This window comes from Ipomoea nil, unplaced genomic scaffold, assembly GCF_001879475.1.
Source record: "Ipomoea nil cultivar Tokyo-kokei standard unplaced genomic scaffold, Asagao_1.1 scaffold1262, whole genome shotgun sequence".
In the NCBI taxonomy this organism is placed as follows: Eukaryota; Viridiplantae; Streptophyta; class Magnoliopsida; order Solanales; family Convolvulaceae; genus Ipomoea; species Ipomoea nil.
The window spans coordinates 20,910-44,821 of NW_017617690.1; the positions used below are offsets into that span (position 1 = coordinate 20,910).

A 23,912-nucleotide genomic window follows, 5' to 3' on the forward strand; every position below is an offset into this window, starting at 1 on the left:
TAATTATCAAACAAGGTCTGATGACTGATCCTCATTGTTTTTTTTACAATAAAAACTCACAAATTCCTTCCAAGTTTACGGCAACAGCTCAGCTAGTGGAGTGCATAGCATGGCCTAACTGCCTTTAGCTTTTTATGACGTCTTCATGCTTCTATGCTCTATCCATTGCCTAATACACAAGCACAGAACAGTGAGCTTTGATTATTTAAGAAAAGTAAATGATATAATAGAGGGTAAAATGGGACAAATAATAATAATAAAAATATTATTTTCTTCGTCACATTTTACTTGTCTTATTTTTTTTTTTTTAGTATGTTCCAAAATATTGTCTACTTTATTAAAATAAACACTACTAACTTTTTTTTTTTTTTCTAAACTAACCTTGTGGATTAAAAAAATTATAATATAATAATACTTTATAATTTTATAGAGAAATGTGTCAATCCCATCCATTCGGTACTTCTTCTTCTTCAATCGCATCACTGCAGCATTTTTTTTACGGAGTAAATGCAAACTCATCCCCTCATCTCATTCTTAATGCGTGTAAAAACTAAAAAAGTAAATAGTTCATTGGGCAGCACCTCTTACCAAGGTTAAAATTGGAAAACTTGTATCTCTTTTGTTGATTCCCAAAAATGCGTGTAAAAAGTAAATAGGACATTCATTTCGGGACTGAGAGAGTAAAATCAAAGTAATATGAATAATTCATTTCAACAAACAAGATGGACTCCATATGCTTGTCCAACGAAGCTGGTTTCTTTCCTTTGCAGTAGCCATCAAAATGGCCGGGGAGAGTGTTTCAAGGAAGAAGAAGTTCCAGGAGAAAGAAAGCGCGTTTCGCTCAAAAATCATGTTGTTATCGCACTTAAATTCAACCAAGGATATCACAGAATACAAAAACTAAAATTCCCTTATGGATCAATAATTCAAAACGGTTCTTCATTAAAAAGACCCAAGTTCACTTAGAGAAATCATCAATAAAGACAACAGAATATGAGAAACCCAAAAGGCAGTGGATGAGACACGATGGTTATGAGGGCTTTTGAGAGTTTTACAGGGCGTTTGGTTGAAGGGAATTTAAATTCCCTTACCACTTAATTCCCACCTAATTCCAAAGGCCACAAAATTCCCTTGTTTGGTTGAAAGGAATTGCAATTCCCCATTTTCATGGAATTAAAATCTCATGTCCCCCTGAGATTTTAATTCCTGGGATTTTAGGAAGAAAAAAAGATAGTGATAAGTCAAAATTACCCCTTCATTTTTTTAACCTAAAATTAATGCCTAACAACAACAATGAACATTTTTGACTTTATACTACTTATTCCCTTTCAATTCCCATGTATACCAAGCATTGGAATTGAAATTCCCAGTAATTCTCTTCATGTAAACCAAACACTGGAATTTAAGTTCCCACTTTATTCTCAGTAGTTCATCTCCCATGGAATTGCAATTCCTTTCCCACGTAATTCCCCCTCTCCAACCAAACGCCATTCCAAAGGGTTTTGAGGGTTTTAAGAGTTTTAAGAGTAATAAGGGATGTTAAACAAGGCCCTAATGTCACCATGGCCAATCACAACCAAGGAATGTGCTGACTACGCGCAAAGCTGTCCAACCTGTCAGCAGTTCCAGGTCAGCCCAGACAGACCAGCCACCAACCACCCCAATCAGCTCGGTCATCCCATTCTCAAGGCTCAAAATTCTTATTTTCTTCTCGTTATGAAATCTCTTTATTCGTTTCTCAAAACGATATTCAGCCAACACTTTATACAAAATTATGAAGTGTTCAGCTGAGCTCAAAAAACACTTAATTCCTCTTATAAAAGATGTTCCGAAGTGCAATCAAGAAGATTGTTGAATGCGGTTGTAGAAAGAGCATGAATCCTTAAAGGCTAAGAATCATCAATAATTAGCCAATAACTCTTGTTTGCTAAAAGAGCTCGACTACCTCAAGAGTTCTATTTCTTCTTTTAGGCAACATTCATTTTGTTGTGGCTTTCTTGCAACTTATAATTGATGTGAGATTCTTTGTGAATTGCAATAGGATTGTTAGTATAGTTTCATCTGAAGCCATTACTCAACTTTCCATGACTCTCTTTTTCCCCGCCCTTAGAGTCACTGCAGAGGTAAATCGAGAGTCGTGATATTAGCCCACCGGTCATATCTTAGTCTTCATGTGCGCACAAGAGATCCAATCTAACTTTTGTTATATATCTTATTTTTATTCCACCATTTTTACATTTATATTTATATATATACATACATGATCAGATGAGAACGTTTAACCGAAAGTGATTGAATCCCTCGTAAAATAGATGGGCACAGTGGAGAAAAAATAGAACTTTCTTGGTGGTCAAGCTGATGAAACTAATGAAAGAATGGATCCTAGAAGTTGTTGAATAGAAGTTGGATGTCGTGCATGCGAGCCAACTAATCCTAGCGGTGCGAAAGGAGTTTTTTGCTAGTTGCAAGCCGATTCAGAATGGGATCGAGAAGTAACTTCCTGACGGGTAAAGTTGAGGTACTCGAATGGCAACAACTCGAGAAGACAACCGAATAGGTCCTCGACACAGAAGTGAAACCGGAAGATAATGGAACCTCGGATCCACGCTAAACTCCCAAGTGACGTTGAAATTGATTAGTCTCAAGCAATTGTAACACAGGCTTTGAACTCTTCGGAACCATTACTCTTCGTGACCATTCAGATTGTCCTCTATTCGAAGATGATAAATAAAACTATTTAAATAACATTAAATACAAAGACATTTTGGTCTATTCATTTCTAAGTGTTAAGTCATTTTCCTTTTCTTTTTTTTAATCCTAGATGTATATACATGGATAAATCTTAGATTAATTTTCCGCGAAATACTTTGCAATTGAGCATAGATGTTGGCATGCGAAATTTCTTTGAGAATAAATTTGATTACAATAAACACCTTGGGGAAAAATCTTATCTTGAGGAAATCAATGATACTCTTGATTCTCTTCTAATTGGCCTTTGAGGGCTTTTAGGGCTTTGAGAGTATATTAACCAAGTAAGCTACTTTACCGTTCATTAAAATGGCACACCTTAAGTACATAAATCACGCACCTTAAAAACACAAACAAAGCATCTTAAGAATACAAACCACGCGTACCTAAAGCTTTAAACCGACGCATCTTAAGTACACAACCCATGCACCATAAGAACACAAACCACGCACCTAAGGTTTTAAAGTGACGCACCTTAAGTTTCAACAACTCACACACCTTAAGCATACAAATCACGCTCCTTAAGAAGAAAAATAATGCACCTTAAGAAGAAAAACCACGCACCTTAAATTTCAACAACTATTCACCTTAAACACACAAACCACACATCTTAAGCACAAAAATCACACACCTTAAATTTGACCTAGATGCAAAAATTATTAAATTGTCACTGCATTTTTTTTTTAAATTTTAGTAATCTTATACGTTGATTTAAGCAAGATCAATGGCTCAAATTTAACCGCACAACCGCACAGGAACTTTATATATATATATATATATATATATATATATATATATATATATATATATATATATATATATATATATATATATATATATATATAACCTCCATTATCTTTTTCAACTAATTGTTGCCATACACATGCATCCATCATATATTTTCTTATCTTCTACAATGGCAATAATATATAGATATTATATATTAGAGTACTATATAAGTAATTTCTTAAAGGGATGAAATTGTAGAAGCAATAATTGTAGTAATATTAAAGGGGGTGTATTCAATCATGACTTTTGTAGAGTTTTAAAGACTTTTAAAATGATAGATATTAATAAACTTTGATTGACTTTCATAGAGTCGTTCAAAACTTTTTTAAAACTTTATAAGACTCTATAAAAGTCTATATAAAAAACATTCATAGACTTTTATCAACTTTTTATATTAAAAAGTCTACAAAAGTCATTGAAATTCTAAATTGAATACATCCTTACAAATTTTCAATAATTTTGATTCTTTATCATTTATAATTTTCTTACAAAACATTTATAATATATCATAAAATTCTTCTTATTATATAGTTCTTCACTCACAACAACATTCTCAACATTATTATTTTTATCGATAGTATGCTGAGACTTATATGCTAATTACTTATATATATCATCAATAAACATCAACAAAAAAAAAAAAAAAAAAAAAAAACTATTTCATTATAAATTTATTACAATATTGAACAATAAAATTTATAATAAAAGAATTGATCAAATAAAATATTTAAAAATATAATTACAAGTTCCATAAAATAAAAAAATTAAAATCTAATATTAATAATATATATATATATATATATATATATATATATATATATATATATATATATATATATTATACTTCATATATTGTTAGGCATCACGCAAAGAACTATTATTTGCAATAGCAATTTGAGACTGCGAACAACAAGGTGCTACTGTTTGCAACCCCAAATTGTTGTTGCGAACAGTAGTTCATTGTTCGTAGTAACCTGTTGTTTAAAGTATATATATATATATATATATATATATTACGAATATAAACATTAAAAAAAATCAAAATCAAAATATATAGTATTTATATGAATATTATGAAACATATACTAAAATTTGACGATGAAAAATTTACTTTGTTCATGTATTTAGGGAGAATTAGAGAAAGTTAGGGATGAAAAATTCATAGAAAAATAAAAATCAATATAAACAAGCAATAATGAACTAAAAACAATATTATTTCAAATTTTTAGAGAAAGATTGTAAAGTTCAGGAGAGAGAAAAAAAAATGGTAGAGTTTAGGTATGAGGAAAATATAGGATAATGAAGAAAAAATAATTTTATTAAATTTAGATTTTTTTTTTTTGAAAGGTAAATTTAGATAGGTTTATAAAGTTTAAATATGGAGAAAAATAGAGTTTAAATAGAGAGAGAAAACATTCAGAGTTGCTAGAAAGAACAATTTTAAAATCTTGGGGTTGATGGTTGAATTTCAACTATGTATATTTGAGAAGGAAAAGTCTACAAAAGTCCTAAAATTAAAAAGTCTACAAAAGTTCATCTTTTTGAATACCACATGACTTTTAAAGACTCTTTAAAAGTCTTAATCGAATACCACATGACTTTTAAAGACTCTTCAAAAATCTTGATTGAATACCGCCTAACTTTTAAAGACTCTCCAAAAGTTTAAATTGAATACCTCTAAACTTTTAAAGTTCATAAAAGTTTTTAAAACTCTACAAAAGTCATGATTGAATACACCCCCTAAGTAGATTGGAAAGCATTATACATTTCCATCAAAATATATTATTACTGTAGTAAATTGGAAAGCATTATATTGGCACCTTCAATAATATAATGGAGACTTGAGAAGACATTAGTATTTTTCTATGCGCAATAGCAAAAGTCATTCTCTATGCTTGGATAAGCAATAGCAAAAGTCATTCTCTATTTACGGTAAATACTACTTTGACCATTTTTCTTATATGTTTTATATGAACATTTAAGTTTAAGAGTTTATATTTTTTTCAAGTATACATCTTACTTTGACCATCCTTCTCATTTTATGCTCTTACAGTCTTACGCTTAAATTTTATTTATAAAAAAATAAAAATAAAAACTAAACTAAACTTAACTAAAATTCAATGCTTAGAGAGAGGGGAAAAAAGGACCATTAAAGAGTGGCAACAAAAACAAATCGTTTCAGCAAGCTTCATATCAAGACAATTTTGCTTTTTTTTTTTTTTTCCCTTTTTTAAAAAAGATAAAATTAAACTCCTCAATGTATATACAAGATAGAATTCAAAAAATTTACAAAATTCCCTCCCCTATGTGTCTGCCTGCTCCAACTAAACCACAATGTGCTCTCTCCAAATCATGGACATTTCTACGTTAGCAGCCTCAAAATTTGATTGACTGATTGATTGCATGTCGAGAAGGAAAAAAAATTTAAAGAAACAAACTACTAGAACTAATCTTCAAAATTTTTGGCCACGACTCTGAGGAATATACACTTTGTACAAGGGGCATGAATGAAGATAAAAACAGTGCTCATCTCCAAATTAGCCACAGAAGACAGTAGTGTACCTTGTTGGCTGGCTCTCGCATACTGCCAATAAAAAACATAAACGCAGAGCGGGGCTAGTCGGATTCAACCATTTAGCTTGGCTAAAAAGTGGCTCAGATTATACTCTTCACTGTACTGTGATTGATCCCAAAGTTCTTCCAATCCTCCAAGAATGGCTTTTAATCCCTTCCCACCTCGTGTCAATTTCGGATCCCCTTCAAATTTGTCATCACTACTCTGGGATACATTTGGAGCCTGAAAACAGATAGAACACTAGTGTGAATGGTGAAGAAATATGAGACTGACTGACCGACCAGATACAACTGAAATTTCAACGAAGTGCAAACCTTTTTGCCATCTGCTGGTGTAAAGAGATCAAGCAGCTGGTCTGTATTCATGGTCTTCAAACTAGCATTCTCTGAATTAATCACAGCATTAGCAACAGACACTTTGAACCTCTGGAGGCTCATTACTTTCTCTTCCAAGGTTCCTCGCATTATGAGTCGATGGACATGGACGACTTTTTTCTGGCCCAACCTGTGAGCTCTGTCCATTGCCTGGAAAAGAGACAACACAATCATCAAAATCAGTCGGCAAAGCAATGCCAGTGCATAGACATCTATGAATTTCACATAAGCGCCTCTCTTTCAGGAATAGAAACTTATTTGTTTCTTGACAAAGGTAGTGGTAGTTCAGACTTTGCCCTTCACTGCCTAGGTACTGGATCATGTTCAGATAAAAGCCTAAAAGATATACATACAGGTCATTTTTTTTATACCTGATGATCACGCATTGGATTCCAGTCATGCTCCATAAATACAAGAGTATCAGCCGATGTCAGGTTCAAACCAAGCCCACCAACTGCAATAAGTTTCACACTAATAAGTTTCAAAGAATCACACGCTGCTATACTTCATGGCAAACATGTAATGTAATATATGCACTTACCATGTGTTGTAAGGAGTAAGACATCAATTGTAGGGTCAGAATTAAAGGCTTTCACAATTTCAAAGCGTTTGTCTGGTTCAACCGATCCATCCAACCGCAAATATGTGACACTGCTCCAAAAATAAAAGGCACATTTAGAAAATGTAGAGACGAATTGAAAGTACATATCTTTGTTTTTGTTTCTCTAATCTCTTCAGTATTTCTGTGTATTATGGGTGGTACTTCCTCCATGTCTTTAAATGATACATTTACTTATCCAAAAAAAAGGTAAAATACTTCAACAAGAATTAGATCTTACTATTGCACCTAGAAACTGACAACAGATCTTAAAAGTGGAATTCATAGAAAATCATTAGTCATGTATTTGCATGGAAACTTTCTTGGTTCTCAGTGGTTTGAAAAAGATGGAGAATTCAAGAATTTTAGTTCATAAAATTAAAAATAATAATAAAATAAATAAATAAATAAAAGCAGAAATCTTACTTCTTCATCTGAGAATGAAACAAATCCTTCTCAATGATATCCAGAAAAGCCTGCATTGCAGAGCACAGTCAAATACCAAGATTGAGGGAAACTTTTATTCCATTAAATCTGATTAGAAAGTGGCAAGAGTTACTTTATGCTGTGCAAATATCAATACTCTATGCTGCCCAACATTAACAGGGCTGTCTGAACCTGAAGCATCAATCCCAATTCCACACTCTTCAAGAATCTCCTGGAGGGCAACCAGTTTAGGAGAGTGATGGGGTTTATGGAGTTCGGAGACAATATTGGAACCATTAGGAAGAAACGCTGATAGAACTGATGAGACAGATTCTGAAATTTTTTCGCCAAGCACTAAAAGAGGATGACTACAAAGTTTTAACAAATACTGGAGTGCCTGAAACATCAACACGACACGTATCAGGCAACTGAAAAATTGAGGTAATTGAGGTACAGAAGACTACTCTCCATTATGGCCTTACCTGGAAAACATGAGTAGATGCTTTGGGTGCATCACTTCCTTGTCCAGTATCAGATTCATTGACCTTCACCATGCTGGAGATTTCTTGCTTAACATCTGAACCGGAAAACTGTTCATAAAGTTTTAGCTGAACAGGACTCAGGTCACAGAATCTGTCTTGGATAATCTTCTCTGGCAAATCAGATAAAACTTCTTCCTTTGTTCGGCGAAGAAGGAAAGGCATCACCTGTAAAGAGATCTTTTAGAGAGAACCTCTATAGCCATGAAATTAATCCAGACACAAGTGAATTAAACTCACCTGCTTATGCAATGCTTCCATTGCAAGTGCTCCTGCTTCAGCATCCTTGGCTGAACATTTGGGATCCCTGGCAGCTACCAGTGGTTTTCCATAGGAAGCATGGAACTGTTATATCAATAAACTTGGTGTCAGAAATGACAGAGACAAGCTTACCAAACAAGGGGGAAGAGGGGGGAGGAATGTTACAGGATAGAATTATAGTAAAAACAAGTCAGCAAAAGTCAAGCCACACGAGTCAAATAATTAATATGGAACAGAATTAATTAACGTTCATTTTTCAAACTTCTCCAACTTCTTCATCACCAACATCTACTCATGATGTATATACAAACACGAGAAGAGCAGGAAGAAGAAAACACAATTAAACAAAAATTTTGCAAATAACAATTGATAGTCAGGGAGTACAAGTGGTAAGCAAATATAAGATTCTTACTTGTCTCTCTGTTCCCAGGAATCCTGGCATGAGGAAGTCAAAAAGAGACCACAAATCCAGTACATTGTTCTGCAATATTCAGAAGTATTTCTCATGGAAACTTAGAATTCATTTTAAATGCCAACTGAAATTCACATTGACAACAAACCTGGATAGGAGTACCACTCAATATGAGACGGTGCTGCGCCTTCAATTGTTTCACAGCAAGAGTGACTTTTGACTTTGCATTCTTTATGATATGTCCCTCATCTAGAATACAATAGTTCCAAAAGACTTGTCTAAGAGAGTCAACATCTTTACGGACAACATCATATGATGTAACAATAACATTATATCTATTAAATTGAGACCGAAGAGATGTGCGCTCTTGAGCAGAACCAACATATTGGAGGGTAGTTACTAAAGAACCATCAATAAACTTCTCTATCTCATATTCCCAGTGACCAACAAGAGTCGATGGACATATTATAAGAGATGGTGGGAGATTCTCAGCAGTATTTGCAGCAATATGCTCTGCAATATCAGATGCCACAATGGCTGATGACTGAAGGGTCTTGCCCAGCCCCATGTCATCACATAAGATGCCATGGAGATTAAATCTCTTCAAAAATGCTAACCAGTTAATACCTTCCTGTTGATACCTGAAATGATAAGAAGCAATCATTAGTCAGAACATAAGAGTAGTAAATGGAAGCAAGCTTCTAAAATGAGAATTTACAACAAAACTACCTTCTAAGAGTCACTTTTAGTTCGGTTGAGAGCTTGTAATCATCAATGTGTGAGTTGTCAACCAGTTGCTCCAAAAATTTTACATCTTCTTGATTCCTGGATAAACGGTCACTGAGACCAGCAGGGGGAGCAACACCACGTGCTAATGGAAGCAAAGGTACAAGTGTGGCAAAACTATGTGTTACACTCTGTCTCACAGAATGATCAGAATCACTCATGCATCTCAAAAGAGGAACTACTAAAAGAGGAGCATAAGGAACCAGCTCCACACCAAGTCCCTGAACTAGCAAGTTGACAAGCATGCCAGCCCCTTGTCTAGAATGAACAGAGGTCATATCTCCTAACATAGGGACCACATTTTCAACTACTGCACTCATCACATTCACTGCCATAGATTTGGCCAACGTTGTGATACATCTAGACGCAGCTAATCTCACAGCCACATGAGGATGGCAAACACATCTAAAGATACATGGAAGGAGTGTGAGAAGTTTCGATCTCAATGTCTCATCCAATAAAGGAGCAATGGAACGGACCACCTGCCAATAAAAAGAAAGGCCAAGCTAAAAAAAGAGATGAAATGTAGAAGAAATTACAAGAATTTGTTTGTAGTAGAGCACAAGAAATGGATATAATTTATCAAAGATCCAAAATAGCATAATTTTATAAACCTGTAGGTAACAGTAAAATGCTAACTGCAATACCAATCTCCAATTCAATCTGCATATGGTACGGTTTTTTCTGCTTTATACCTAAGTATGCATATATGCATGATACTTCTATTGCCTACACAGAAACTAAGTGCACATGAAAATTCTTTATATATTTTGGCATCTAAGAGAAATGTTACTAAGGGGTTTTCGATTCCCTTGAAGTATATCTCGCATGACAATTCTTCAGTTCTTTTGGTATCCGAATATTACTGGGGGGCCCTTCTGGCTCCATACTACAAACTAGAGCATAGGTTTCAGACACCATCTTTTCCATTTCTGGTTATAGTTTCAATGGTCGTGGAGCAGAAAAATTCATAACATTGGGGAAATGTTGAATATAAATAAATCATGTATGTATAATATTAGATCTACATAATTATATGAGGTCGCTAATTGATTCAAGGATTGAAAATATAGTACTTCAGTAATTTCAATTTTATCAGAAGAAACATGTAGTAAATAATTAAGGTGAAGTCCATTTACCTGAATATTATTTATCAAAATTTGAGGATCAGTTACAGAATCTATAGCTTCAGATATAAGTTTCTCATCTTCTGGGTTCAAACCCTCAACATTTCCAGGCTTTAAGACTTCTACCAGGCAATCCCAAAGCTTAGGAAGCTTGTCAAACAACGAACCACCAAATTTCTCACATAAACATTTCAAAGCAAGCTCAGCTCCTCGTCTGCTAATGAAGCCCTCAACCTTTGATCGATCATCACCAGGGGAAAGCATATGAACTTTTGATTTCTGCCTGTTATTACTGCTTCTGAAGGACAGAAGACCTTGCTCTTCAATTTTTTCAATAGAATTCAGAACTCCAGCTTGAGGGGTCTCACAAGGATCCATGCATGTCAAACTACAAAGGTTCTTGATTAACTTATCATTAGGTCCAGGTTTACGGCCCATACAACAATAGATTAGCTCTGCCAGAGCTTCAGCTGCCTTACTTTGTAGTATTTCCTCCTATAATATTAATAAAATACAAATCCACATTAAATCGAACTGTTTCTCAATAGAATGGTTTTACTTGAAAATATTACCTGTTCTCTTTTGATAGATGCCATTAACGGTAAAATAATTGGGTTGAGTTTAGCCGGAAGGTTAGACATCCAAACAACAGCAGCAGCTAGCAAAGCTGAGACAGTAACATGCAAATTATTCTGCAATTGTTAAAAATCCCGCCACCTCCCCCCAAACCCCCAAGTCAGGCGAAGGAAGGGAAGGACAAGATATACAAAATTAGAGATCATAATTGTAAACCATTAGTTTATCAGAACAAGGTCTAAACTACCAAAATGGACATTCTAGCAGTAAAGGAATAACTTCCTAAACTAATCAAAAAACATTTTATAAAGGGGTTAAACACTTCGCTTATTCATTCACATAACGAACATTGGCAGATGAAACCTAAATCATACCTGAACACACTTCAAATATCCAGCAGTTGTCAAAACTCTTTGTTTCAGAGACTCTAATTCATCAAAAATACTCCGTCCTGCAGACTCTTCCCCAGTGGTAATATTATTTAAGAAGGAAAGTTTAGATGCAAAATTCACTGCATCATCTGCACTCAAACTTTCCAGGTCAAGATTAGTGGATGACAATATATCTTTAAACATTCCAGATGCCTCGGTACCATGGTACAGCTGACGAGCCTCATTGCGCATTTTCTCATATGTCCTAGAAAGTTCAGCATATGGAAGAGCTGAATCTTTTGATGGAAATGCAGGGTTTGTGCAAGCTAACAAATCTAACAACCTTTCCCCAAAATTACTTGAAATGACGGTAATAACTCCCTCAGACTTTGATATGTCCTTGAATTTCAACTCTTTGAACCATGAAATTAACAGCATTGAAGATACCTGTAATTAGGACAAAACAGATTGATAGTCATAGACATTTTTATAGAAAGCACTACAATAAGAATATATGACCTATACCTGTCTTTGAACGCCAGAAAAAGAGGCAAGTGCATTCCATAATGGGTCAACAACATACTGAAGAGAAGAATCATCCAACTTAGAAGCCAAAACACCCAATGCCGTGGCAGTAACAACACGTGTTTGGGTAACTGATATGTCCACATCACCACCAACAATTATCTTTCCAATGTGGGCGGAAGTGTCCCCATTTTTCTCCTGTAAACTAGTACCTTCTGCTGAACCAAAGCTAATGTTTTTGTAGGGGTCACTTTCAGGCTTCACAGCTCTCATCTTAGCAGCTGCTTTAAAGTGACTTTTACGAGGAAGAGCCACTGGCCAAAACATTTTTGTAGTATCCAGAGGTGAGCCATAAGGAGTAGTTGCTAATTCTATCCAAAAAGAAAAATATGCCTTTGCAGCATCCGTCAAGTCATCCACTGGGCACTGAAATGGTTTGGAATTGAGAAATTCATGAACACTAGAAAGTAAATCTAAGAAATAGTCAGAACTAGCGGAAAGGCATGGCTTGACATGAAAATTTGATGAGACTTTCCATACAAGTAATATGCTCACCAGAGATAAAATGAGGTATAGAGTGCATAAAGAAAACACATGAATAGTAAGCTTTTGTTAAAGAAGAACACTAAATGCATATTATGGCAAGATGTGATTAGAATATCTAGTATTATATGCATTCATCGAATAGCAACCTGGAGAAGAAGCCTCCAAACTCTACCCGAGCACTGCAAAATCTCTTCATTTGATTCAAGCAGTAAGTTCTGAAAAACAATCCGGAGGGTATCACCCAGAATAAATGAAGGCCAGAAAGAGCCAGAAGCTTCACCTAAGCTCCTCTTGCGCCCCGCTTCTAGCAAACGCTCCTGCCCAAAAATATAGATTTTTACAACTAATATTCAATTTTGGCCAAGCATATAGAGCAATTGAACTAAAAGAACATATATTGTAAATATTGGTAAATAAAGATGGTTTTAAAAATCAACAGAATATGTGTGCGTGAGAGAGATATGAAAGGAACTAGTATATGCACATCATAAAAGACACTTCAATTGAGAAAGGGTCTACCAAAGTGCGGATGGCTGCATAACGGACAGATGTGATACTATGTCTCATGAATGGCCACAATCTTGGTGCCAGAGTTGACAGCATATGGGGATTCTCTAAAGAGCTTAACCCTTCTCCAATGTCATTTTGATAAACAACTTCATTCAGATTGAGATCTTGTTTCTCCAATGATGGCAGGTTCCCATAGCCATTTGGAAGCATCCGCTCTTGAGAATAAATTTCCGCCAATAAATTCATTACACTGCAATTCCACAGAGGGATTAGAAAAATGAGTTCCACTCATTCAGATTAAACTGTTATAAATATCACATCAGAAATTTGTATTAGCCCACAGCTCTTATTGAAGTAGAACAGCAAAAAGGGCAAAATGGTACTCAAGAAGATAAAATACTCCATAGAGAACATAAAAATAACATTTCACCAAATGTTATGCTTAGCAAAAATTTTAGATCTCAGAAATAAGTAAAAGAGAAAACTGAGGACATTGCAATTGATTGAATGCTTCACTCAAGCTATGCTAGATAAAGTCCATTTTTTTACCATCAATTCGCCACTTTTCAACCTAGAGCAATAAAGCTTTTGACAATTCAACCTTCAAAGCCAACTTTTTGCAACAAGGATAAAATCCATTTATTCAAGCTGAGTCAAAATTTGCCGGGTAAGGAGAACAAAATCAAATGACAAAAAAATCAGAAGTATCAGAACTGTAGGAAATAGTAAAGGAACTAATTTACAACAATTTTAATAGTATGTTACAAGTAAGGCTAATAAATGTTAGGTTTTAAGGATGGCAACACAAATAGAACAAAAATAGTCTCTCTGAAGGCATTCCAGATTGTATTATTATTCAGTTTTCGGATAGGTCCACCTTCTATGAAGGCATGCTAGTTTCAACAATAAGTCGAAGTAATATTAAAAAGGCACACCCACGCAAACAAAGGGCACCGAAGAAAACAACATCAACAACTATGGAGTGAATTTGTGGTTGAAAACTGTATACTGAAGAGCTATAAGAGAAAATTATCAGTTCATCACCAAATGCCATAAAGCTAAATATTTGTCTGAGCAATTAGATTGAAAATAAATAATACCACAAGATTCATGACAATTTAATTTTATAATAAATGAGAAATGGCTCGCTTAAAGACATACACACACCTGCTAGTAGATGGGCTTAAATCATCTAGGTCAAGTAAAATATCCCAGAGTAGCATAACAATAGAATGCAATATTTCACTTTTTAATGAAACAATATCAGCTGCAGTTGGTATTAGAGCATCTGCAGACACTGCTCGAACATCATCGTCAGCATCCTCAAGCCCACTTTTACATGCTGGGAGAACATAGCAAAGCAAATCATGAAGCATTTCCTGGTGTCAAGGGAAGAATCAGACAATCAATTAAGTGGAATTCAAAGATTAAAATTTGAAATATTACATCAAATAAGAAGCTAAAAAATGGAAATCACAAAAGGAATATGTATGAATCATCGTTTTGCTAATAGTCCACTCTTTCCACACTAATACACTATTAAGTAATTATTTGAAGGCTCCTAGAAAATGCAGGGCACAAGAGTTCTAAGAGCCAATCCATGTTGTAGAAATATGTAAATCCATTCTCCCTAAGAATCTATCCAAAGACAAGTACATCTTATTAAGGCCCTTGTCAGAAAGTCAGTACAGACAACAGCCAAATATCAATAGAAAACTGTAGTAGGTAAAAAAGAATGAAAATTGAATCTAGGCATGCAACATTTTAAATTTCAAATCAACAATTGACATACTCAAATAACAAGCAACAGCTATAATCCAATAAGCCAGGGAGCATAATGAGGCACAGTGGCAGTTGATACTCAGACATATTTCTATCAGAAGAACAATATGTGACAGGGTAAAGATACCTTACGCACGGCAACTAGATACTTGATCCCCAAGAGGCTACCATGACGAATCTCCCACTCCGGTCTATGCTGAAAAGAACGCAAAAGAGCTTATTAAAATAAATGTGAGAACACAACCATATTCTGAGTAATCATATCATTCTTTACTTATCAATTCATACCATAGTCTAAGCAAATTTACAATCCGTATTCCTTTTATATAATAAAACAAAGCTCATTTCATATTTACCTGCATTTGCAGCAAGATACTTAGTGTCTCGTACACTAAACTAGGATGCATGTACTTAAGCACAGCACCTAATGCTTGAGCACATGTTTCTCGAACAGGTGCAACAACTTGATCAGAAACATAGTCCCCAAAACTGCAGTGAATGAATCAACAAGAGGAAAAAAGAGAGGTAAACAAGCTATCTGAAATCACTAATTAGGGCCCCTATGCAAGCTCCACAAAAATGGAACTTCCATTTCTGGATGAAAATACAGCACTTTTTGGAGAGTTTCAACATCAACAAGGAGCTTATGAATGAAAATAATTCAGAAGTCAAATGGCATTTCTTGTCACTTACATCATCCACTTACTGTTTGTTTCATGAGAAAGCTCATTTTTTACTCAGTTATTAATACCTACAAGATTTATATAAAGCCACTCTTTCTACCATCAGTAATAAATCACTTCTAGAAAAGTTGTAGGATTGCTAAATGGGTCCCTAAATGCAATTTCATAGAGTTCCTCAAGTACAAGAGATTTTCCCCTCTACTCTCTAGTGTACATTATCTTTGAGTTATTCCAGATGCTCTTTATCATTTTGCTCCTGCTTCCATTCTGAGTAACTGTACCTCCTCCAGAGGTTGAAATTTTGCACCAAAAAGTATATATTCAAAAACTATCACCTTCATAATGAGATAATACAGGGAACCTAAAGGTTTATGGTATGCAATAAAAAGAAATTTAAAAAATAGTCATACAAGCCCAGCAAACCAACAGAAGATTGCTCACCCCCACAAATACTTGCAAATAATCTCTCTTTATTTTGTTAGTGAAGCTCCTTCCCATTATTGTAAATGGATGATTGAATGAACACTAAGAGAGAAGGTTAAAAAGTTCAAACTCAACTCAAGGATGGAAAATTTCATACCGGTCCAGTGACAATATACACAAGAAACGAATTGCACAGTCTTGAAGAAATTCAGAATTTTTAAGCCAAGAATGCCTAGCCAATTTAACCAAGTTCATCAGCTCACAATTTTCTGGAAGATTTCTTGGTAGATCCATCTTTTCTAAGGAGATATTGTCCTCACAGGAGCTCTTTGCCTCTACCATATCATTATTGAAAGAACTTTCACTATTGGAATTAGACTGAATCTCCATCTTCAGAGAGCCAACATTAAATTCACCATTTTCCTGCTTTACTGGCAAATTCAATCCAACATCTTCGACTTTCACTTGAATATTGTCAATGTTACCAACCATGCTGGCAGAAGGAATTGTATCCATCAGAAGAGGTGATGCATCTTCAATCTTAGGCTTCTTAAAAGCTGGCTCAGACTCATCAACTGGAACTTGTATATTCAAATCAATTACACTTTCCTGCTTTTCAACAACCCTGTCTTTTAAAATAGAACCTAATCCAACATCAAGGCTGCGATCAGGCATAATAGCTCCAGCATTTGCACCTTGATGGGTTAATATCTCTCTTAATGCCATGACACTGCCATGACGAATCTCCCATACTGAAAAAAACAAAACAAAAAACAAAAAAAAACAAAAACAAAAAACAAAAACAAAACAAAATTAATAATAATAATGAGTTCTTGTTCTTATCTCACAAGAAAAAAATCATAAAAATCCCAGATGTGATAGCATTAGATAGTTGCTTACAAGGATCAAACATATCAACCATGAGTTGTTCAACAAAACTTTGAAAGGGCCAACACCCATCTCCATCACTCTCTAAACCATCTTCATCAGACACAGTATCCAGATGCATCTGCATTGAAACATGTTTCTGAGTGATACTTGAGGTTGGTCCGGCAAATGTAGAATAAATAAATTCAGTATATGCAAGGGTTTAGATACAATGACCATGCAAAAGATATAGGGAACACGAGAATCAGCAGAATAACTCAATTAACACAAAATTACAAAAAAAAAAAAAAAAAAAAAAAAAAGGTTTCAATATGGAGTTATGCACCATACTCAGAAATAGTTGAGTCCACCTTACATTATACCCTACAATAGATCACTTGTAGCATTCATGGTTAGCATAGACTAATAGAGAGTGTGTTTGTATGTATGCATGCAAGGGAGTTGAATCCGTGTTGGCGTGTGTGTCTCTATACATATACACACAAGTGGGCACAAACATATATAAATAAACATAAATAGTGGTTAATCACCATGTTTTAACAATAATATTTTGTTTCTTTTTCATCTTTTTTTTTTTGTTTCGAGTTAGATAAGTTGAACCCCATACAAATGCATGCACTATCTGTAACTCCTCTTTTTTAATAATTGACAACTGGGTTTGGTAATAACATTCTGCTGACCTTATTAGAGCCCGATGCATCAGATTGGATGCCCCTCGGTGAAGTCATATCTTGTGGTTGGGGAGCATCTGGTTCTCCATCCTTGGACCACCCTTTTGTCTGGTCTTTTGAACTAACTTTTGCTTTTCTCTTTAATAGATTTAGTTCCCTGGCACTTGGCCGCCGAGATTTGGCACTTGGTACCATGTTTGCAACAAAGTGCCTTATATTAACTTGAGGCCTTGGTGAATAATAATGAGAAGAAACACTGGTAACTGGGGAATTAACTCTCTGCATCACCAGGTCCTCATCTCTTATCATTTCATTGACATCCATGAACTGCTCACACACATCTAGCCCTGTATACAAGAATGATGGCAGTTAGTTTGCAATTTATATTTCAATTTTCAGTCTCTCAATACCAACTAAATGGTGAAATGAACAACTATGATTTTAGGCAAATACTGAACAAGCACATTTGTTTTCAATGCAAAAGCCACTATATTAAAGATGAGCATGCTTATCAGTTATAATGCATACTTCATTTCTTTAGTTGATTATCACATACTACTGAATCCCCTGTTTTCTCCCCAAGATGTCTTTCCATTGGTTTCTCTATAATATTAATACCTCCTTTTTCAGTTCATCTAAACCATCATATCCTTCAAATGGAAAAATACCAACATCAGATACACATCAAAGATTCTGAATAGAAGTCCCAACTAGGATTGTTCAAAAATAACTTTTCATAAAGAAATGGAAAAAAAAAATGTTAAGAAACCTACATAAAGAGATAATGTTAATGCACTTGGAAATGGCTTAAAGCAGTGAAGCCAGTGAGCACTACTTCACTTAGTCTAGCTGAACTCTTCATACACATCCATGGCAGGTGCAGGCTAGGTTAGTTGGATGTATACTTCATGTCATTATCAAGATTTAAAAGAGGGACTATGTCAAAAATTTAAGGTTAAACTGGCAACATCAATGTATACACAGCCCAAAGTGGAGTTTCCAAGAAACACAATGACTCAAAGTGAGCTTATTCGTGAAGCATAAACTACAAATCTATGCAGACTTACCCAATCGGCGTCGTAGGTTTTGTTTCTGTCGAGCCAATCTCTCCTTTGGGTTCTTGCTGTTGTCAGCTGGAAGATCATACTCCTAAAATAAAAACAATGAATGCATCCATGACACATGAATATAGAATGGAGAAAATTCTGGTTTAAGATATACATGAACTTTAAAGCACTTCTCTCACGCTCCATGGTTGATATATATTGTCCCCACAGACATACCTTTTAGAAAGGGCTAAAAATAAGAACATTCAGTGATTAGTCCATTTATCAAATTCATGATTATTGTTTAAACTATATATCAAATTCATTTATTAAATAAAAATAAAAAACCTCCATCTTTTTCCCCATTAAACACTAATTTCATATCAATAAGTTTCATGGATAATGATCATTCATGTGTGTTGCATGGGATATGTCATAGTAATTTTAATGTAGTTCGTATGCAATATGTTATATCTCTATGTTATTATTGACCTATATGCACAACCAAAATGGCAAATATCTTTCATTATTTCCTATATTGGTCCCTTTACTAGATTACCTCAACTATTTACATTACAGCCTCTACCTTAGGGATAAAAATAGAAGGGAGAGAGGGATGTCAAGAGTTCAATTGAGAAATTGATTACCTCCCTCTCGTGTTTGTTCTTTCAATTAAGGATATTGTTACCTTAAGAGCATGAAAATTTCAGAACAGTTGTCATGAGAATTTATGTTACCTGTCCCCCAGATGCCAATAGAGCACCAAATTCCAGTACTTTGTTTAAATCAAAGCTGACACAATAAAATTGTAATTAAACAGTGAGTGAAATATTACAGCAATTCAAATTCAATAACAAGCTATACAAATGAGCAACGTTTTTAATAAGGATTAGGAAGATAATGGCAGGACACATAAGAAATATGTTCTGAGACAAGATTAAGAACTTTGCAGAGTACAGGACATTAACAAGCTTATACAAATGAGCAACGTTTTTAATAGGGATTAGGAAGATACTGGCAGGACACATAAGAAATATGTTCTGAGACAAGATTAAGAACTTTGCAGAGTACAGGACATTAACCTTCCAAATGAAGTGCTTCCTGCAAGTTTAGGATTACATTTATCCCATGCTACTAAATCTTCAACAGAACCAGAAACCCCAGATTCTATCATTTTCTTCTCAACAGAATCACATAAATCAGTCAGAGATGTATGTTTTACATTCTCTGCAATTGCCCCAATGGCATGAGCTGCAGCAACCCTGGTGTCCCACTTTTTGCTTCGTAGATATTGTGAAACCTACAATCAAATTCTAATTGGATTATATCATTCAAAGATATTGCTCCAAATACACATTGTTAAGTAAGCACTTCATATCTGAAAAAGGGTTATATCAACCCTCAACTGGGCTCAACTAAGCCTTATCCCAATGTAGAGGTCAGTAGAAATACTGAAATAATTCTCTTTATCCAATCAGGTTGAGTAATACTCATAATCAAGAAACAAAAAAATTGTCTTTATTTCTTATCACACTAAAGTTTTTTAGAGAACACGAAATCTTTAAAATAAGAGAACAAAAGGAATACAATTTATTGTTCCTCTGGTGAAAAAATAAAATTTAAAAAATTAAAAAAATTAAAAAATAAATAAATAAACAGATTTAAAAAAATTTATTACCTCAAAAAAAATTATAAAACAGGCAAATCCCTTCGCAAGCACAAAAGAAGCGGTTTATAACAGCATATTTGGTTCATGGAATAGCATTCTCGGAAATAGGTCCCTTCCATTTCTCAGGAATAGCTCTTTTTTTTACATTACCTAATTTTTCCTTACCTATTTTTGTTAAGTATAATAATAATAATAATAATAATAATAATAACAATAATAGTAATAATAATAATATTATTATTATTATTATTATTATTATTATCATCATTATTATGTGTATACATAAATTTTATCAGTGTCGAGGGTACTTTTGTTTTTTGAATGCTTATTACATTTCTATTCCTTAATCCAACCAAACACAATACAAGTCCTATACTCTATTCCTTTCACGAAGCAAACAATTGAAAAGAATTCCTATTCCATTCCCTATGGAATAGGATTCCTATTCCTTCAAAATTCATTCCATGAATCAAATGTGTAGTAAAGGTTTAAGCAGCTTTAATCTATAAATAGATGCCTAAAAAGTGGCTCTATCCCACATAAGATGTACCAGCACTTTTTCTACTTCCTCAACAATCGCCATGAATAATTAATTCATCACTCCTTTTAACTCAAGCAGCATTAGGCCATCCATATATATGCCCAGGCCATCTTACCTACTCTCACTTAGTCACTTAGTTTCCATATTTGCTACTGTAACTATATCTCAAGTACATATGATCACTTGTCATCCAATTTTTTTATGCTTAGAAATCATCGTATTACTCCATAGTATTTATTTACTTTATTTAAAAATATAAAATTAAACATTGAAATTAATATTGATTTTTACCTTTTAAAACTTTTCTAATTGGATTTCAAGTTAGGAACTTCTATGTTTTCCCATTCACCACATGACTACCTCTTATTAACAAGAAGCTTCTATCCCAGATGGACACCATTCCACAAAGCCCTAATAGTTGAAAGAGGAAAGTAGGATTTGTTAATCTATTATCTTTAAGACCCCTATCATATTCTAAAAGATCCATTCAAAAACAAAACAAGAGTAATGCATCTAATGAATGGAATACTTAGAAGTAGATTAGTAGAAGGAAAAAATAAGAGAAAAAACTAATGCATGATGACAACAAAGAAAGGAAATACCTACTATACACTTCATCTTGTTTTCCAATTATATTGTCACTTCCACTATCCATTTCACCAAAACATCCCATTAAAAGGGGGAAAATTGAAATTTCCAGTGCTAGTATTATCATAACAAAACTGCAATGTGTTATCATACAGGTGGATTTTGACATAAATACTTTTATCTAATTATGGGAATTATATACTTATGAGCTACTTTTACAGGTTTGGCAAACATCATGGGTTGTGGACCGTACAACACTTTTTAGGCAACTCCAGTCAATAATCCAAAGTAACTAGCAGTTGGTTATGTATTATACACAATCATAATCCATAAGCATAAGATAGTCAAACAGGGCCACAAACCACCACGTATAGATATTAGAAAAACATTCACATTTTCAATTTATTAAGGATTATAAATATAATGTGCAATAAGTATGACTACATTCCCAAAAAGTTTAACTGGGATATCATAGTAATTTTAGAAATTACAGTGGAGATATATGTTGTTTTTTAAAAACAAAATGATGTACAAGGGTAAAGAAAGAACATTTTTAAAATGTTGTCAGATAACAAAAATCTTGAATAGTGTCCAGAGTATATTGAAAAACAAAATGAGTACTCATAGTGCCAGGTAAACGTATAAATGTATTAAATAAAAGACACGGTTGTGCTAAGTGACAAAATGGTGTAAAGAAGATGATTAGAAAAGTGAACATTCATAAAGCCATACCTTACTTAACAAAGAGTTCAAGTCCTGAGGATGTGATTTGGCTATTTCCCCAATCTGTTTGGCTGCTGTTAATCTTGTTGCTTGGGTTGACCCCGCTTTAGTTTTATTAAGAAAAGACACCTCATTTCCAGAAATTCAAAAACACAGAGAACAAAATGAATACCACACACAAACAATTCAAGTATCACAAATTCATTAAACATAAATACAGAGAAACCAAATAAACAGTTTTGTTTTTCACTATTCTCCCATACATAGATTTACATAGGGCAGGAAAGAAAAGCAAAGGATACTGTCCAACAAAGTGAGCAGGCGATTGAGCCGCGACGATTGCTGCTGAGCCATACTGCTCTGCTATCCCGTCCCAAGTTTTATGTCCAATCAACCTCCCCGATACTCGAAATCAACAAACACAAATCAACCGCCGCCATCACACAACATTTCCAATTTGGATTCACTTCATGACATGCATGTCAGTCGTGCAGTGCCATAACTTACACCACCATAAATAATCTAAACATTCACAAGACAGAGAAGACAAACAAAAAAAAAAAAAAGACAATCAATTTACATAAACAAAGACCACATTAAGACGGTATTGTGCTCGGAGAAAAAGATAAGAGACTCAAATTTCCCACCAAATTAGCGAGATTGACACTCCCCAAAATTCAAAAACAAATCGGCAGCTCACTGAAATTTCGCGCAAAAGGATAGGAATTCATAGAAATAATTTACTGATCCTTCTGAATAAATGTAATTATAAATTGAAAAAAAGTGCGAATCTTAAACAGAATGTAGATACAAACATAAATATATGCATATAGAGAGAGAAAGAGGAGGATATAGAATAGGAGAACCTGGAAAAAGATCTGTTGCAATGTCTTCTTCCTTCTGCTGCTTTCTACGATTAGGCTGTGATGAAGTGAGGACGAGGGTTTCGATTACACGATAACAGAGTTGTGACCTCATTTTATAAATTTCTTTCCTCCAGATAATCCCGACCCGACCCGACCCGAACACGTAATTTCTCATCTTTTGTTCCTTTTTTCTTTTCTTTTGCTTTTTTAATCTGTGTTCGTACTTTATTATTAACTAAATAAAAGACTCAAAATTAAAAATCTCAAAAGTCATCTGTACCTTTTTTTTTTTATCTTATCATTCAATTTTGACTTATTTAACCATAATTAGTTATTTCACTTAGTTAAACAATCAATATAAGTGTCTGATTAATTAGTTTTCTGTAACATAGTCTAAAATGCTAAAATTCTAAAAGCTACTCAAAATAGTTTTTTCGATTAATTTTTTGAGAAAGTCAATTTGTATGTAATCAGCTATCAGCTAATTTACCAAACAATTTTCTACAATCAACTAATGATATCAACTAGTCAAACCCACAAACCCAATCAGCTAACAGTTATATACCAAACATGCCATTTGTCTAAATTACAAAATATACATTTTTTTGTATGTAATTGAGTTACATTCCTTATTGAAACTTCACTAAATATTTTTAGGTGTCAAGAAAAACATACCTTTATATTCGAAGTTGTACACTAGGTAAACTCGCTCGTGTGTGTGTGTGTGTGTGTGTGTGTGTGTGTGTGTATATATATATATATATATATATATATATATATATATATCTAAAAACATAATAAGTGTGAATGAAAGTTATACCCCTGATTTATGTCCGTTTCTTCCGTTAAGTTTTTTTTGTACATTATGC

The 23,912-nt window shown here is 34.0% G+C and overlaps 1 protein-coding gene across 2 annotated transcripts; it reads right to left on the reverse strand.

Moving 5' to 3' along the window:
* Positions 1–5,713: 5,713 nt before the first annotated feature.
* LOC109184532 (TATA-binding protein-associated factor BTAF1) lies at positions 5,714–23,144 on the reverse strand. 2 transcript variants are annotated; one of them, XM_019334545.1, is made up of 30 exons: positions 23,044–23,142; positions 22,849–22,929; positions 22,480–22,699; positions 22,187–22,281; positions 19,739–19,956; positions 19,394–19,448; positions 18,678–18,759; positions 17,620–17,957; positions 16,952–17,060; positions 16,209–16,803; positions 15,302–15,434; positions 15,073–15,141; positions 14,331–14,542; positions 13,173–13,413; positions 12,800–12,970; positions 12,108–12,533; positions 11,586–12,029; positions 11,208–11,327; positions 10,648–11,130; positions 9,452–9,990; positions 8,871–9,363; positions 8,723–8,791; positions 8,290–8,394; positions 7,993–8,217; positions 7,644–7,907; positions 7,511–7,560; positions 7,028–7,137; positions 6,858–6,940; positions 6,427–6,636; positions 5,714–6,334 (listed from the first exon to the last, which is right to left on the reverse strand). In XM_019334545.1, the coding sequence occupies exons 3-30, from the start codon at positions 22,529–22,531 to the stop codon at positions 6,164–6,166; spliced, it is 6,162 nt and encodes a 2,053-aa protein (XP_019190090.1). In that variant the 5' UTR covers positions 22,532–22,699; positions 22,849–22,929; positions 23,044–23,142; the 3' UTR covers positions 5,714–6,163. The 2 variants fall into 2 exon arrangements, with proteins under 2 accessions (XP_019190090.1, XP_019190091.1); XM_019334546.1 differs by lacking the exon at positions 22,849–22,929 and having other exon boundaries at positions 23,044–23,144.
* Between the last annotated feature and the right edge of the window lie 768 nt (positions 23,145–23,912).